We start from the raw sequence: 18,560 nt of genomic DNA, 5'->3' as shown, positions 1-18,560 counted from the left end.
AGCAATAGCCTGCACTCCACAGAAGGTGCTAGGACAGACTGGAGAAAATGTGTCATGTTCCAAGTGACGCTTGGAGTCCGCCTTTTATGGCACATTAAACATTTCACTGGTATGATTGACAGGTGGCAAGAGCTGTGGCGAGATGACAAGGCAGAAGACTGTGGGACCTAGGGAAGTCTCCTTTAGCAAGACTTTGGTGCACATCTGAAGATGTTGATTAATGACACTGCTTGTCCCTTGGGAGCAGCAGAGCAGGAGCACAGGTGCGCTGAGAGACGTGAACTCACGGGGAGGGAGACTCGGGCCACATCCATCAGGGAAGGGCAGGAGATCAGGCTTGAACAGTCTCCTCAGTGTTCCCGGGTCACTCCAGCTATCTCCCCAAAGGCTCCAAATGACTTTTCCAGGCTGAAGCTGGAAACCCTCAAGCCGCCCTGATCCAAAGACACACTCACTTTTTTTTTTTTTTTACAGCCATTGGAACCACTGCTCATGTTTATTGGAAAAGCAGAACATAAGGCATCTTCGGCTTCCACAGTTCTCCGAGTCCTGATTCCATGCCCTCTAAGCTTGCCATTCCCTTGGGAGGTAACAAAACCGCTTTAACTTAATGCTCCCAGGGAGAATTAATGAGAAGGCACACCTATGTTGCATGTTATGATAGCACTGCTTAAAGAGGCTGAGTGGGGAAGAGTGGATGAAGATTGGTCCCAGAATAGAAGTTCCTTCCCATCATGCCCTGTCCAGCCAAGGGCACAGACTTATCCCCACCCCTACCAATACTCATGTGACAGGAGGGACTTCTCACAGAGGCCTGGACTTCCTGCAAGCAGAAAGGCGACAGTGTGACGGTAATGACCACTTTTTATCAATATCATGTGTCTGGAATGGGTTCTGGGTGATCAATGGTGTAGAGCTGAAGGATTCTTTCTATTGGTGGGACAGTGTGGCACAGCATTAGATCTGTAGGGCCACCATTAGAGGCAATGAACCAGCAGCCACTCCACTGACTTCTTAGTAACACAGATGGGACATGATCAAACATGGCCATGGGAAGGGTAGTGAGAGCACTCTTATTGATTAAAAGAAAGTGTCCGTTATGCAAATACTTCTATGGGGTACACGTAGACCTTTTATGAGAACCTGAGCAGTGTGTGTGTGTGTGTGTGTGTATGTGTGTGTGTGTGTGTGTGTGTGTGTTGGGACAGAGGCTTGGAGGTTGCATAGAAGCTTGGGTTAGAATCCCTGGACAAAGCCCTTTGGGACCCTAGAATAGAGCTTACTGAATCCCTCCAGGCAGGGAGCTGTTTCTGCAGAGTAGAAAGTCTCAGTGTGTTGGAGTCAGTGACCTTAAACTCAGAGCCATGGCAAGCTGCGCTAACACAAAGTTAAGACTCCACAAATTTAAGTTGAGCTTAATTCCAGTTTGGAAACATGAGTGATGAAATATGGTATGTCTATAAAAGCAATTACTCTTTAGATTAAAACATCCTGTAGGGAATCATGTCAGCCCCGAGGAGCTGGGGTTGGAAAACAGATATAATTTATCTTTACCAATTACTAGCTGCCTCAGCTCCTCGCCCAGTTCCCTTACCTGTAATGAACTCATTAAGTCTTAACATCTTTCAGCTTTGGGAGAAATGGTGACTGAAGCACGGGTGGGTGCCCTGCTCATTTACACGTAGACACCATTTCTAAAAACACAAGAAAAGGCAGAACATTCCAGAACGTTTTAGAACACGCATGCGTGTGCCAACCCTGGTTGCTGAGCCTCAACACCGACTCCCTTCTGAAACAAGAGAGTCCTGTGATATCTTCATGTATACCGAGGTTCTAGAATGTTCTTCCCCCAGTGAAGGAACTCTCTAGAGGCTGAGGGCCAGACTCAAGATACTATTGCCTTCCGGTTTTAAGGCTCTTGTGTGGCACCAGGACAGAAAGAGGACATGTGGCACATGGGATCTGAAGTCAAATGGCCAGTAAGGCCAGGACCCAATGGGAAAGAAAGCAAGACCTGACAATTTACCCAGTTAGACTCTACCAAATGCCAAACGGATATCTACTATAATGTTTGAAGTTAAGTGCATATATAGAGCTTGCAGTTGTTCTCAGTCAGCCGGCGCAGGCAAGGCAGGCCTGCATCCACCTGCACCTGCTACCCATGCAGATAGGGGGCGCGCGCGGGCTCCCGGCCCAGAGCGTTGATGTGCTGCTGAGCACTGGAGGCCCCTAGCTTCTCATTGAGTTTTTGGTTCACCAGCTCCAGGTGGCGGCTGTTCTTCCGTGCCTGCCTCAGAGACCTCTTGACCTTCTTGACCCGCTCTCGGAGCTGCCTGTTCCGCTTCTCCAGGGTGGCCACCTTCTGCTGCAGCTTCTTGACATGGTCCTCTTCCTCAAACAGGGCCTTCTGCACCGAGGAGCACATGAGCTGAGGGCAGAAACAGTACAAAGGGAAGGGTAGGTGAGTCTCAGAAGGTATGAGCCAGGCAATGGCCGCCTTCATCCGCACAGGAATCCTGCCTGACCTCAGATACAAACAGCATCCCCACTTTGCTCGTCTTTGCAGGAGTTTTCATTTAAAGAATATTCTAAATATTTGTCATTGGCGGCAGGAAGGAATGAGCTCTGTCCTATAAATTAGTAAGTGTATGCACAAGGAAATGGAGTAGTTCACAGAGAGGAGCCATAACTGTCTCTTGAACATGCAAACAGATGCTTAGCCTTGCTTACAATGGTAAAAGCAGTTTAAAGCCATGGCAGGTTATTATTTTCCACAGATTTATGGATAGTAGGGGGTAATAAGGATTAGACCTAGGGCTCCNCNCCCCCCCCCCCACATGTAAGCAAGTGTTCTGCTCCAGGCTGCATCCCCAGCCCTCTTCGGACTATAGACTGGCAAAGTCAGGATGTGAGTCGCAGAACTCTCCTGGACAATGTGTAGATCCCCATAAAGAGCAGATGGACTCTGTCAACATAAAAACTGCATCCTTTGACCTAGTGATTCTGAGGCTTCATCTCACAGAAATACATTCACATGTGCAAACCATCGGGTATACAAACACTGTACGCTGCTTGTCCCTTCCTTCCTTGTGGGGTGGGTGGTGAAGATTAAACCCAGTGGCCTCAGAGCGTGCTGAACATGTGCCTGGCCACTGAGCTGTATCCCATCATTTGTATTTGAAAGGTGACTTAAATAGTGCTCCAAGCCTGTGATCTCCACACTTGCAAGGCTGAGCCAGGACTGCCTTCCATTTGGGGTAAGACTGGGCTAAACAAGACTGCCTCCAATATGTATGTTTTAAAATGTAAAACCAAACACAAGGTTTCTGTTTTGTTTTAAGGAGTTGAAAACATCTTTTAAATGTCCATCAAAAGAGAGCTAGCTCAAAACTCACAGTAGGGCTGAGAGCTCAGCCACAGAGACTTGTCCAGCTGGCACAGGATTACAGGAGAGTAAATTATTACATGACCAAAGAGCTTTATGTCTTTTGTCTTTAAGGGAATAACGGGCTCCATAGCCGGGCGTTATAGAAAGCCCAGTGCAGGATGATGTGGACATTGTGAGATGAGGGCTATAGCATCCGACCCCATGTACCTATGCTTACACGTGTGTGTGCTCTTTCTGAGAGAATGCACAAGCAGCTGGTGACAGTGCTGTGTCCTGGGAGCAGAGAGGTCAGGAGTATGGAAAGACTTAGCCTTTTCATTCTTTTCTTTTCTTTTCTTTATTTAATGTATATAAGCACATTGAACCTGTCTTCAGACATAACAGAAGAGGGCATCAAATCCCATTACAGATGGTTGTGAGCCACCTTGTGGTTGTTGGGAATTGAACTCAGGACCTCTAGAAGGGCAGTCTGTGCTCTTAACTACTGAGCCATTTCTCCAGCCATCTTTCTGGGTACTCCTTGAGTCTTGTGCTATAAGCTAGATCCCACTCTCATAAGGAAGTAAGAGGTCTTCTCACCACTACACATCATCTGCCCCCACCTGTTATCCATTATCAAGAGCTGTACTACCAAAAGCCAGGGCATCACTGTCCTCTGCTAAGAAATGGAGTCTTCGGTATCTGCAGGATCTCTGTGTGTGTGTGTGTCGGGGGGGACTGGGGGGTCCTCCTCATCACATTCAACCAACCATGTATCAAGAAGAAGAAGAGGAGGAGGAAGAGGGAGAGGAGGAAGAAAAAGAGGAGGAAGAGAAGGGGAGAAAGAAGAGGAGAAAGAGGAAGAAAAGGAAGAAAGAAGAAATAAAAAGAAAACTTCTGGAAGTTCCTAAAAGCGTGATTTGCCTGTACATGCTAAGAACTACCCCGAATCTACATGCATGGGTTTAAACTTCCCCAGCTATAGCCTGACACCATCTCTCAGACCCTTAATCTGCTTTAACACCCATCATTTGGGATATGTTCCCTGTACTTCTTTTGTGTACTTTGTAGGGAGACAACTGATGGGTGCATCTCTACTGGGACATGTATACACTGTTTGCCAGAAACCAATGCAATACAGCAACTGTTTATACATGTTGTGTTAGGTGTTCTACATCATCCAGAGGTTCCTGCATACAAATTCTGTGCCACACTATACATAATACACAAGGAACTTCAGCATCTGCAGACTTTGGTTTTGAAGGAAGGATCCCAGTGCCCTTCTCGTGCTGAGGGAAGAGTGAGTTTATCTAGCTCCAGCCACCTGCACTGCAGTACAGCAGTACAGTTAAATGTACAGCAGTATGGGTTAGATGTATAGCCTTTTGTGGTGGTTTGAATATGCCTGGCCCGGGGGTGGCACTATTTGGAGGCCTTGTTGGAGTAGGTATGGCCTTGTTGGAGAAGGTGTGTCCCTGTGGGTGTGGGTGTGCGATTTAAGACCCTAGCTGCCCTAAAGCTCCTAGCTTCCTGGAAGCCAGTCTTTTCCCAGCTGCTTTAGGAACAAGAGGTGGAACCCTCAGCTCCTCCAGCACCCTGTCTGCCTGGATGCTGCCAAGCTCCCACCTTGATGATAATAGACTGAACCTCTGAACCTGTAAGCCAGTACCAATTCAATCCTGTCCTTTTTTAAGAGCTGCCTTGGTCATGCTGTCTGTTCACAGCAGTAAAGCCCTGACTAAGTCATCCTCAGGCCAGCTGTCCTGGTTTCTCCCTTCCTTTTCTGCTTCCAAATGCTCTCACATCAGGCGAGTTTCTTGACCTCAGTGTGGTGGACTCTGCATAGCACCAGCCACGCTGGCTCTGGGACCGGAAGGTCTGTTTCCAGCTTGTTGGAGTGTTACAAGGAGACAGTCCTCAGTGGAGTTTCTAGAACCTCCCTGGGTTACCTTCCCTTACCCTCCAGCATTTGCAGTTAATGACTATATGTGACATGGATTAGGAACTCCAGGGCCCCTCATCCTATCTTGGAACATGTCTGAAGGGACATCTCAGCTTCACAGTGTCCAACTAGCTAGACTAGGGCCCCAGTGAAGTTGGAATTACAAATAGCTTTACCTTTGGACTGGTCCTTTATCATCTCTTGCTCTCCTGCCCCCAGGCATGCCTCTAATGACAGGATTATTCCCTGAAAATACTCTTGTCTGCTCCATCCTCTCAGAGTCTCCACTTCAGGAAGCCTGACTGGCTACCCACAGTTTCCTTGCATGTAGCATAAAATTAATCACTAGGGTTGAAAGATTTAATGAGCTTTTTCTAGAAAGCTTTTGGGCTCATGTCCTGATACATATTAAAGTCGTTGTCAGCCAGTAGTCGAAAATACAGGGACATGGTTTAAAACTGGACCTCTGTGCTCAGACCCTCCTACACATCTCCAGTCTTGCTAACAGTTTGTGCACCACAAGCTTGACCACAAAGCCTGCTGGCTCCCAGTTCTTCCACCAGCTCATTGTGGTCCTTCCCAACTCCAAGTCTATGCCTCTGTCTCTCTTCCTAGAGCACCAGTCTCCTGCAGCACTCTCTGAACCTTCTTAAAAAGACAAGTCTCACGTAACCCAAGCGGGTTTCAAAATTATTATGTAGCCCAGGCTAGCCATGAATTCTATGATCTTCCTCTCTCAGGGCCTGACTGCTGGGATTCTAAGCATATGCCACTATATCTAGCTGTCTGGCAATCTCATAAGCTCTCTGTGGGTCTGCTTTCATGGTGCCACCTATACCACGCTCTCTCTCCTGCAGTTATTCATACTAGGGATAATGAGTCTCTGTGTCCTTGGCAGATCACAAATTTTTCAAGATCTAACTCAACATTGACCCGTGGGTTCTTGTTGCCTAGCAATTTTGGATATATGAGGGAAAAAAATGAGCAAGTGTTCCAAAATTGTCATTTTAATAGTTTTAAGCTCCTAGAATGTCAATGTTTCAAGGAGACCACATATGCAATACCACCCTCTTCTGGCCAAAATGACCCACCCTCCCCAATACACTCACACACACACGCACACACACACACACACACACAAGAGAAAATTTGTACAAGAACCTCGAGGAACTCATTCTATTTCTATCATATATGTGTGAGTAAGTACGACCTCTATATTTTAAAATTCCACATATCTAAGTAGCTGGGAGAAACACTTTGCATCCATTCTCCTTATACAGAGGTCCTTGAAGGAGTTACAATAGAATTTTCAAGAACAAGATAAAAGAAGATGATAAGCAGTGTCTACCAAACCAAGAGACCCAGGTCTTTCCATTTGAGCAGATCCATTAGTATATCCTAGACTATCACATCAAGGAAGAGTTAAAGGGATCATGAGACATGAGCTATCACCATGGACAAAGTTTGTCCTAGGTCCCCAACATTCCTAGACCCAAGGGAAAACAAGTCCCTATTCTAGGGACTCCAGGGCAAGAAAAGTACAAATAACACAGGCAGCCAATGGCCTGAAGAAGGCAAGATGAATCTGAGAGGCACCAAGCTGTCTTGGGGTTGGAGTGGGTATACTAGAGGTAAAAATGACAAGTTCCAAAGCAAGGTTAAATGTGTTTCTTGGTGAATCATCCTGTGGTCCTCATGGCTTCTCCTTCCCCCAGAGGAGCAAAGAAAGACATCAAAGGACTCACTTGTCCAGCGCCACCAGTAGCAAAGCCATAATCCAAGACTACAGTCACACAAGTCTTTCCTCTTCAGCAAAGATGCCATGTGCACCGAGACAATACCATGACATAATGAAGCTGTTGCCCGTAAAAGCTAAAGTGGTTCTCCTGGGTTCTAGCCATCACTGCCCCCAAAAGTGAGAATTCCTAGGAGGAGAACTGTGCTTTTCAAATACATGTTTCTTTAAGAAACTCTGTTTCTGAGCAGGTAGGGGACCCCTGGATCTCCTGCATGTGGAAAGGACCATGGTGGAGGGGGGGCGGGAGGGGGGTAGTGAGTGAGATCTAAAGTGACTAAGTAAAAAAATTAAATTAAAAAGACATCTAAAAAAACAAAAGAAAAGTAAGGAAAAGAAGATAAAAGAAAAGAAAGAAAAGAAAAAAAAAAGAAAAAGAAACTTCTGTTTGTGGAATACTTTCCAAATGAACTCAATCTCTTAACATTTTCTGGGGGGGAAAAAAAAAGAAAAAGGAAAAATAGAAAAGGCCAAGATGTGCTCTTTGCTCCTCACTTAGCTTTGAGGTTATTTGCTCATTTATTTAGCTTTGAGGTCCTTTTTTCAGTAATTTGAGCTGCAGAGCGGGGAGGCCTGGCTGGGCTGGAGCAGGTACTACACATAGTCTTTGAAAAAGAACCAACAAGAAAGGTCCTGGGAGGAGAAGCCACACATCCCCCAGCCTATCCCTGCAGAACCCCTGCACTTTCCCCAGGCTAACCCGGGAAGATGGCTCTCCAGCTAGACGCCTAAGCACCTCCACTTGGCCTGTGGCAGAGTTTTATCTGGAAGTTTCCGTGTGGCTGAGAGAATGCCTGACTTGGGGCAGATGGGCAAACTGCCAGCAGGTGGAGATTGCTCTCTGACTTTTAACAAGTTAGGCTGAGGTCCCCAGGCTTCCTTCTCTTTTAAAATGTGTCTTCCTAAAGCTGAAGAAGTAACAAGCTAATTATAAACCAGTGTTTTAAAAGACAAATAAGGAACCAAGACTGGATTCTTGGTTCTGTCAAACACAAGGACCTGAGCTCAGCTCCCCAGATGCTAAGTAAAAACCTAGGTGCAGAGATGCACACTTATAACCTTGGAATTGGAGAGACAGCGATAGAGCACCCTTGAGTCTAGTTGGCCAGCTAGCCTAGTCGGATTGGCAAGCCCTGGGTCTTAGGTCCCACTAAGAGATCCTGTCTAAAAAGAAAAGAAAAAAAGGTGTGGGGCCAGCTAGGTGATCAAGCCTGACAACCTGAATTTTATCCTCAAGAGCCACATGGTGAAAGGAGAGAACCGTCCCCTTCGAGTAGTCTTCTGGCCTCCGAGCAGTACACTCATTATATGACTGTTAAAGATAAATAAATTACAGTAAGATAGAAAACAACTTAAAAAGGTACCCAATGCTGACCTCTGGCTTCCACACGCATGTTCACAGTGCACACGGCTCATGCACACAAGCAGGTATACGTATATACTCACACACGCAAAGCAATCCAAACGTGGACAGTTTAAATCATCTGTGAGTGCACGTAGAGAAAGGCACTGTTGACATCTCACTGCATGCATTCCTACAGTTGGGTTCTGGTCCAGGAAAGTACCTAAAGATTTCAAGCAAAACTGGAATCATGCTGCTATTACATTGCCTGTTCTAATCTTTCCCTGGAATTCTATCATGAGTATTTTGCTATAAAAGCACCTTCTATTTGCCTGAGGTTAATAATCATCTCTGAGGGTTACTGCCTCACTCCACTAACCTAGGCCTAGTCCTGGAAGCTTCTAGCCTCCATACAATCTTATCTAGGCCTAAAATATTTTCAGCCTCGGAGACTTACTGCTGAACAAGCTCACCATTTCCAGCTCTTTCTGAACTTTGGCTGGCTGGTCAACTGAGCTACTCTGACTCAAAGCACTCTCCAAGACTGAGTTAGGGTTCTCTAGAGTCACAGAACTTATGGATAGTCTCTATATAGTAAAGGGATTTATTGGTGACTTACAGTCTGCAGTCCAATTCCCAAAAATGGTTCAGTAGTAGCTGTGAATGGAAGTCCAAGGATCTAGCACTTACTCAGTCCCACACGGCAAGCAGGCGAGGGAGGGATATTCTTTACTGGCTTGCTTCCCCTGGCTTGCTCAGCCTGTTCTCTTATAGAACCAAGACTACCAGCCCAGAGATGGCACCACTCACAAGGGGCCTTTCGCCCTTGATCACTAATTGAGAAATTGCCTTACAGTTGGATCTCATGAGGCATGTCTTCAACTGAAGCTCCTTTCTCTGTGATAACTCCAGCTGTGTCAATTTGACACAAAACTAGCCAGTACACCCCAGGAACCAACACAATCTCGGGGTTTACAGTGTGATCAAATACTATGCAACATTTTGCAGACGCTGGTCTGCATATTTCTTTCATTGAGTATCTCAATAAAAACAGGTGTAAGAAGCATTGCAAGGCATCCCAGTACCCAGTCAGGAACCCTTTCTCCTGATAACCATAGGCTGAGGAGAGAGAGGATTATGGGATTGGTGCTGATACATCCTTGAGGCCAAGTGATCTTGATGCAGACATTTTGGTCGCGCACCTCCATTGACAGGGCACACCTATGGAGTGTTCCTTGTCTGAACCTCTGTTTGGTATATTCCTATCTGGTTTTCATTTCCCCCAGGAGCTCAGGGGCTGTGAGGTTTTACAGTCACATCCTTGAGAGGGTAAGGAAGGGTATCCACGTTACAGTCTAGAATCATCTACCACTTCCAAATTAGTTTAGCTTTCTTATACTCTTTCCTTCCCTCCCTCCTTCTGGCTCACCTCCTTTTTGTTCTCTTCAGCAAACAAAACTAAACAAAATACTTGCCATTGTGTGCCTGGGCAATGTGAGGGGTAGAAGGGTTTCCTGGGTTCTTTGTAACACACTGGTAAGCATTGTATCTAGCCAAACAAATATAGTGTGTCTAAAAGTCACTGTTTCCTAGTAGTGGGCATAACAAATGTGCTCCCTGAGAGCGCCTTTCTGCACAGCTGCTTTCAATTTAAATAACCACCTACAAGGACAAGACAATGTGTACTTTCTGAAGTATAAAGAAACAAAAGGATGTCCAAAAGTAACAAGACAGACAAATAGTTTGCATTTTAAACACCTCATTCCCATTCTTGGGATTCAAAACGGGAAGGAAGTGGGGGAGGATTTTTTTTTTAAATGGAGAGTAATCAAACTATAGCCTATCACAGAATCTTGCCCCACATGAGTAAAGTTTTATTAGAATACAGCTACAATTGTCTGTTTGCATATTATCTGTGACATTTATTGTCCTACAGTGACAGTTGAGTAGTTGCCACAAAGACCTTATGGTCCATAGGCTTAAGATATTTACTATCCGGTTCTTCATAAGGCTAGGGAGCAGGGAGCATCTGAAACCTGACTGAGGAGGGACAAATGGAGGTGAAAATGTGATAATGAACCACTGGATGGATTGGAAGGGAAGGTGTTTGACAGCCAGCCAAGGAATGAAGGAAGAACAAGGAACAGACGAACATTTTAATCAGAGCTTTCTGGGACCATGTATATCCACCCCTCACACCAAAAATCACATTCACACCACTCTGGAACACTAACATGTGATTTCTGTGGGTCACAGCCCGGGATACCAGGAATCTTTGTCCAAAGGTCATTGCACTCCAGCCCAATGGACTGTGGCCAATTTCAAAAGTCCAGATGGAGATGTAAACTTTATACAGCGTTAAACTGTAGAAGGTCTAAAAACAGTAGCCAGTACAGGTCAGGATTGCTTCACCATCTGCACTACGGGAGCTCAGCTGGCCACAGCTCAGATACCCACAGTTCTCTTTGGCCCTTCTGCAAATCAGTTGGAAAGTTAGCCTTGCTACATCATTTAACTCCACAGGGGGAGAGAGAGAGAGAGAGACAATTGACATGTGAGGGTCCAGCCCACTGTGGGAGGCAGCATCCCTAGGCTTCACTAGGACTTGGTCTGTGTAAGAAAGCTAGCTGAGCATAAGTGAGCCCATTAGCAGTATTCCTCCATGGTTTCTGCTGGAATCCTGCCTTGATTTGCCTCAATGATAGACTACAGTCTGGAAGTGTGGGCTGAAATAAACCCTTTCCTCCATTAAGTTGCTTTTGGGCATGGTGTTTATCACAGCAACAGAAATCAGACCATTCAGGATCATAATGTGGAAGATAGAGTCTTGGGGTGGAGTGCCGAGTGCCTTAGGATAAGGGGGATGGGAACAAATTTAGATGGCTAGGGTTTGAATGCTAAGAACAGGGGAGGCTGGGCTGCTGGGAGTGAGTTCTCTGTCAGAGTAGGCTGGGTCTTCCTATGTATGGTAGTTACATGGACAATAGAGCTGTGTCTTTGTTACTATAAATCTACTGCAAAGTGTTCCCCAAAATGTTCCACCGAAGACTCACCTCATTGGGCGGCTGCATGGTCAAATATAGTCCAGAAATGATGTAACTCATGCCTACTTCTTTGATAGAATAGTTATTCACTATCTGAAATCCATCTTATGTCAAGAGTAAGCAGCTCTGCTAGGGGAAGGAAGGGCTGAAATCACAGACTCCTGGAATAGAAGGATGCTCAGCTCTGCAGTGGAGAGAAGGCTTCCACCTGAATGGAAAGGAGGGGTTGTTTTACGTTTTTATTGGTTTTCCAGGTGTTCACTCCAAAAATTCAGCATCACAGTAGATAGAATGCGAATCTAGTTGCAGGAAGCCATTTAGATGATGGCCTTGGGCATTCATTTGCAGTCTTCTCCGTGACAGTGTCAGAAAGACATTTTCCAACTCTTGTGGCCTTCTGAAATATCATCCTCCCTTAGCCAGTCATGCCAGCTCGTGCTTCTTTCTATGGCAGCAACAAATGTTGCGCTACACTACACACTGGCTGATGTGGTTCACCCTTGGGAGGGATGGCCTCACCCTCCCTGATCCTGGAATTGCAGGTTTGTGAAAATCTGATGGTTGATTCTGCGTGCGTGCATGCCTCTATAATGCCTCACACTGCATGGGTGAAAGGCTACCATGTAGCATCTTTAAAACCCAGTGGATGACCTTGCTGCTGCTGGGATAAGAGGATCTTTGTTCATTCCTGCCCTGGTCCTTGGTGTACCAGCCCTGGATGAATAGGCTACAACTGAGCCATCGGTGGGCTCTTTAAGCTCCACCCTCTGGACTACTGCTGATGTCTAAATGATGCTCATGCTTTGACCTCAGTAGAGGAAACATCTATAACACATCCTTCTCACAAGGATATGGAGTGTCAGGCTGGACCGCAGACCAAGTGTCTGTGGCACCAGCTCCACTGAGAAGAGGAATCCTAGAGCAGAACCTAGAGCTCCATCTCACTGGTGCTCGATCCCACAGGTGCTCCATTCCACTGGTACTCGCTCTCATGGGTGCTCCATCCCATGGGTGCTCCCTCTTACCGGTGCTCCCTCTCACTGGTGCTCCATCCCACAGGTGCTCCATCACATGGGTGCAAATGATCTGACACACCTTTGACCTGACACTGGCAGCTAGCATTCAGTCTCTAGCTCTTCCACTGCGAGAGGCAGCTGAGTCTGATTTTCTTCCTTGTGACTCCTGCATTTGCCTGCCATCCCATGGCTGGCTGGAAACTCCAAGAGCTCCTACCGCCCACCCTGCTGGGGAATGCAATGGGAACTTAGCAGCTGAGGGCCTGCTTGTATTTACTTCATACAGAATAGTGACTTTGTCCACGTGGCCATATCCAGAGCCAGACTCAACAAAGACTGTTTATCTTGGAGAATTTACCAAATGCAGACACGTTTTATGCTCCTGAATTAAGACAGGTGGCCCTGGAGCTGAAAGTGGCAAAGGACTATGTTGTAAAGAGCTGGGGGTGGGGGTGGGTGGAATGTCTAAGACTTTGTTTCAAGACTTGCACACACTCTAAATGTTCCTTCCTTTCTTCTTTTTTTCCCTCTACTCCCTTCCCTTCTCTTCCCCTCCTCTCTCTTTCCCATCAATCTCCTCCCTCCCTTGCCTCTCTCCCTCCCCCTTCCTCTCCTCCCACCTCTCTCTAGCATGTGCATGTGTTTTGAGGGATGGATATTTAACCACGTGTGGGCATACAGACATCAGAGGTCAATATGGCTCCCCACCTTACATTTGTGACAGGCTCTGTGACTAAGGCTCACCGATTCAGCTAGACTGCCAGCAAGACTGAGAGATCTCCTGTCTTCAGCTCCCCAGTGCTGGGATTTGAGTGTGAGTCTACACACCTGGTTTCTAGAGTGCTAGGGTTCAAGCACATGACAAGCAAGTTAATGATGGAGTTATTACCCAGCCTCCCCTGCCTTTCTTGCTAAATCTGATACAGCTGGGGGGAAGCAGGGATGCACTGGGGAAGCCTTGGGGTCACTGCATGTTGACTGTGGTTATTTTAACAAACAGCCAGACTCAGTCAATAATTTTATGTCCCAGAATGAAATCTCAGTTGATAATTCATTTGGTAAAAATGTGACTGGAAAAGTTATAAACAACAGATGACAAACTCGAAGGAACGGTGATAAATACTGCTGCCAATCCAAGGGTTGTCTTTCCTGGCATGTGTTGGATTCGGTCTTTGTAAACTGGAAAGCTTTAATAACAGGGCAAAATTTCCATGTGGAAAACATTAGATTAAAGGGCTTTACCCAGCACATTTTACCAGGAGCTTTGGCCAGATCCTGTAGGGGTTACTGTCTGTCAGAGAAAAGTTACAATGTAAATAAGTTAACCTCCCCTTATATATAAATGTCCAAGCTATTCCTGCATATCTTAACAGCCTGCTGTTCTATCTTCCTTACTGAATAAAAAATATCAATTGTCAAAGAACTGGAAACTTCTAGAAAACAGGGAAAATAAGCAATCTCACCATTCAAAGACAACTTTCATTTCCCTTTTAGTGTGTATGTTTTTTTAAAATCTGGCTATAAACCAATTAGTATTTTTTATTTGTTAAATGATATAGAGGTATAGCTCCATGATAAATGAATTGTCTAGCATGTGCAAGGCCCTGGGTTTGATCCCCAGCACTGCCAAAAAATGAACCTTTATTACAAACCAGATTAATTATTCTTTGAAATATTTATCTGTATCAATAGATAGATAGATAGATAGATAGATAGATAGATAGATAGATAGAGGCTAAATTAATTAACTTGTATAACTTAATTTTAGTAATGACAACATAAAACTTCACAGCCTTTTTTCTGTTTTATAAAAGATTTCTTCAGGTTGTTTTTAACTATATGTACATGTGTGGGTATGTGGCCATGAAAGCAGATGCCTGTGGAGGCCGGAGGCATCAGACTGCCCTGGAGCTAGCAACAGGTGGCTCTAAGGTGCCCAATGTGGGTGCCAGAAACCAAACTCAGGCCTTCTGGAAGAGCAGTAACAGTTCTCACTCTTAACTTCTGATTCCAGTCCAACTTGTAGCAATTTTCAAATACATAATATGCATTTGATATAATATTTGTGTTTATAGCTTACTCGGCATACCATATAATGTTCAATAACCACTGAATGCATTCTTCCTATGTAGCTGAGATTTGTATCCTTCCATCAAAGCTCTCTCCTTCCTCCCCCTCAGCCTCTAGTACATACCATTCCCTTTCTCTGCTTCCTTGAGATCATTCTTTTTACATTTTTAGTTCATTTTATTTTTGTTTTGAGACAGGGTCTCTACATAACCTGGCCATCCTCAAACTCACCCCATAGACCAGGATGACCTTGAATTCACAGATATCTACTTGCCTCTGCCTCCCAAGAGCTGGAATTAAAGGTACTGCCACACCCAGTGAGATTATTCATATTAGATTTTGAAAATATGTAAGATCACATTCCTGTTTTATTTCGTTTATATTCTGTCCTTGGGCACCTTGGTTGACTTCATAGCTTAGTAATTATAACTAATGAAGCACTGAACACACAGGGTACAGATCCTCCCTGATACAACCACCCCATGTCCTTCACACTATATGCATTTCACTTCAGATATTCAGTAGTGAGATTACTGGAACCTAAGGTAATCTTATTTCTCTCTCTCTCTCTCTCTCTCTCTCTCTCTCTCTCTCTCTCTCTCTCTCTCTCTCTCCATGAAGTTTTCCACAACCACAGTACTAATTAATAGCTAATTAGCAAGGGCTTCTTTCGCCCACCAACACTTAGTACAGTAGTCAATCTTCATTTTCAACTTCAACCGGGTTTAGATTTCTTTAGGAGATACACTTTGTGAGGTCACGTCCAGAGAGTATTAACAGAGGAAGGAAGATGTTCCCACACCCTAAACAAGAGTAGCACCATCCCATGAGATGGAGGCTCAGCCCAAAGCCAAGGAGCAGGGCAGATGTACAAGAACGTTCCCAGTTCTCTGCTTCCTGACGTGTCCTGATGTGAGCAAGCAGAATCCCACTATTCCTAACCACCACTCCTTCCCCACCATGGTGGACTGTACCACCAAACTGTGAGCCAGAATAAACTCCCTCCCTTAATTTGTTTCCTGTTGGGTATTTGATCATAGTAATAAGAAAGTGACTAATAACCTTAACTTTTACCTTTTTAAAATTATAGTCTTCCCATGAGGTGCAGGGTGATACAACCACGGTGGTTTTAATTAGCATCTCTCTGATGCTTAGTGATGATAAGAATCAGAGAGGTGCCCCAGCTCTTACCACTCTCTTCCTTGTTCACTTGGGATGGAAATCTCCACTCCTGGGAAAACGATTACTGGACTTTTGCTAAGGATTGGCTTGACTCTGCAGGTCATCTCAGGTTGTGGGAACATTTTAACAGTGTTCCTTCTTCTACTCCATGAATGGGGATATCTCTACCTACCACCTTTAATTGCTTTCATTGGTGCTGTGAGTAGTTTTCACTGTAAAGATCTTTCACCTTTTTTGGTTCAAATTATTCCTAAGAATTTTATCATTTCTTGTAGCTCCTGTAAAAGGGATTATTTTCTTCTCAGCTTAGGTAGATTGTTGGTGTATAGATACACTGCTGATTTATATATACCTTTCAGCCTCACTGGATTTATTTATTGGCTCACATAGACTTTTTAGTGGATTCCAGGGCTTTGTATATCTGAAATGTCATTGCAAACACAGACAATTTAATGTATTTAATGTTTTCCTTTCCAATGCCTTTTATTTCTTCCTTTGCCCAACTGTTCTAGCCATGACTTCAGTTCTGTGCTGAACAAAATTGACCAGAATAATCTGTGTTCACCTTTATTGACATTGAAGGAAAAGCTTTGACCATTTCATCAATACGTGTTTGGGGTTAGCTGTGTCTATGTTACACACACACACACACACACACACACACACACACACACTTTCCATATAATATACTGTAGCATGCAAAGTAGGCTTGCATTTTTTTCTCCCTAGATATTTTGCATTTTTTAGAGCGTGATTTGATTCTACCTAGTTACAACTGGTTCCTTATATGATTTTCATAATCCTTGTTTTGGCTGACTCTCCCCACTCCCACATAAATACATATACATCTAATAGAAGCTATGATCTTCTAATATGAGAGAAAGACATTCAGTGTTTGTCTTTATGAGCCTTTGTTAACTCATTGGATAGAACTTCTAGTTCTATCCATTTCTCTGTGAATTGCAGGTTCATTTTTTTTATGACTAAATAAAATTCCATTGTATTTGTATACCATACTTCCATCCCCATTCATCTCTAGATGAACATATAGGCTAATCCAATTTCCTTGCTATAGTATGTGGCCTTTTTGTGTTGGGATATGTTCTTTTATTTATTGAAAATTTTTATCATGAAAAGATACCAGATCTTGCCGAACTATTTTCTCTACTTACTGAGATGACTGTATGAGCTCTGCCCTTCACCCTGGTAATGTGCTACATCTTGTTTATGGACTTGTGAATATTAAACCGTGCTTGCAGCCCAGGGATAAATCCTTGACCATGGTCAATTTCTCCCTAGACATTTTGCATTTTTAAGAGCGTGATTTGCTTCTACCTAGTTACAATTGGTTGGAAATTACTCCTGGTCCATACCATTTTGGCCAGAAACAAAATACTTGATATTATTTCAGTCTTCAAGAATAGTTCAACTTTTTTGCCTAGCTTATCAGTCCTGCACAATGTGCTGTGGGTACTTAAGAGGAATTACAGTGTTCTTAAAGGTGAAGTGTGTCTCTTATAGATGATATACAGTTTGGGGTCTTTCTAGGTCTTTTTTTTTTAATCCTTTCTGTCACAGTATGTCTCTTGATCACAGATTTTAATCTATATTTTTTAATAAAATATATTTTATTAAATATTTTCTTCATTTACATTTCAAATGCTATCCCCAAAGCCCCTTATGCCCCCCTGCCCTGCTCCCCGACCCACCCACCCCACTTCCTGGCCCTGGCATTCCCCTGTACTGGGGCATATGATCTTCACAAGACCAAGGGCCTCACCTCACATTGATGGCCAACTAGGCCATCCTCTGCTACATATGCAGCTAGAGACACGAGCTCCGGGGATACTGGTTAGTTTATATTGTTGTTTCTCCTATAGGGTTGCAGACCCCTTTAGCTCCTTGGGTACTTTCTCTAGATCCTTCATTAGGTTCCCTGTGTTCCATCCAATAGATGGCTGTGAGCATCCACTTCTGTATTTGCCAGGCACTGCCATAGCCTCATAAGAGACAGCTATATCAGGGTCCTGTCAGCAAAATCTTTCTGGCATATGTAATAGTGTCTGGGTTTGGTGGTTGTATATGGGATGGATCCCCAGGTGGGGCAATCTCTGGATGGTCCTTCCTTCCATCTCAGCTCCGAATTTTGTCTCTGTAGCTCCTTCCATGGATATTTTGTTCCCCATTCTAAGAAGGAGCAAAGTATCCACACTTTGGTCTTCCTTCTTCTTGAGTTTCATGTGTTTTGCAAATTGTGTCTTGGGTATCCTAAGTTTCTGGGCTAATAACCGCTTATCAGTGAGTACATATCATGTGTGTTCTTTTGTGAGATTTTAATCTCTTTACATCCATGATATGTGATTGTTGATAGTGCTAATTCCTGCCATTTGTTAATTCCTGGATGTGTGGCCCCTTCCTTTCTCCTTTGCTGCCTGCCTTCTGATAAGCTTTGGCCAGTGTTTGTTGTTGTTGTTTTGTTTTAAAATCACCAACTATACTTTGCATATCTACAAAAGTTTGGACTTTGCGGTTACCTAGACTTACAAAAAAACATTTTACAATTCCAATAGGCTATTTAAAACCAATCATTAGTCATGCTCTTAAAACTATAGAGCCAGTATGGTGGTGCACACCTTTAATTCCAGCACTTGGGAGGCAGAAGCAGGCAGATCTCTGTGGGTTGGAAATCAGGCTAGAGTTCCCGAACAGCCAATTCGAGAGGGGGAGGGGGAGGGGGAGGAGGAGGAGATGCTATGCTTGAGGAGATTCAGGACAGGGAGGCTAACTGCCATGTAGGAGGCA

The 18,560-nt window shown here is 44.4% G+C and overlaps 1 protein-coding gene across 1 annotated transcript in view; it reads right to left on the bottom strand.

The window, feature by feature from the left end:
- Positions 1 to 460: 460 nt before the first annotated feature.
- The window catches only part of Ccdc3 (coiled-coil domain containing 3), an 88,748-nt gene continuing 70,648 nt past the window's right edge, over positions 461 to 18,560 (bottom strand). The window contains exon 3 of the mRNA XM_021156081.2: positions 461 to 2,428. Coding sequence (XP_021011740.1) covers positions 2,156 to 2,428 — 273 coding nt within the window. The 3' untranslated portion in view covers positions 461 to 2,155. The remainder of the gene's footprint in view (positions 2,429 to 18,560) is intronic.

Source organism: Mus caroli, chromosome 2 (genome assembly GCF_900094665.2).
Source record: "Mus caroli chromosome 2, CAROLI_EIJ_v1.1, whole genome shotgun sequence".
In the NCBI taxonomy this organism is placed as follows: Eukaryota; Metazoa; Chordata; class Mammalia; order Rodentia; family Muridae; genus Mus; species Mus caroli.
This window is presented reverse-complemented; position numbering and strand designations above follow the sequence as displayed.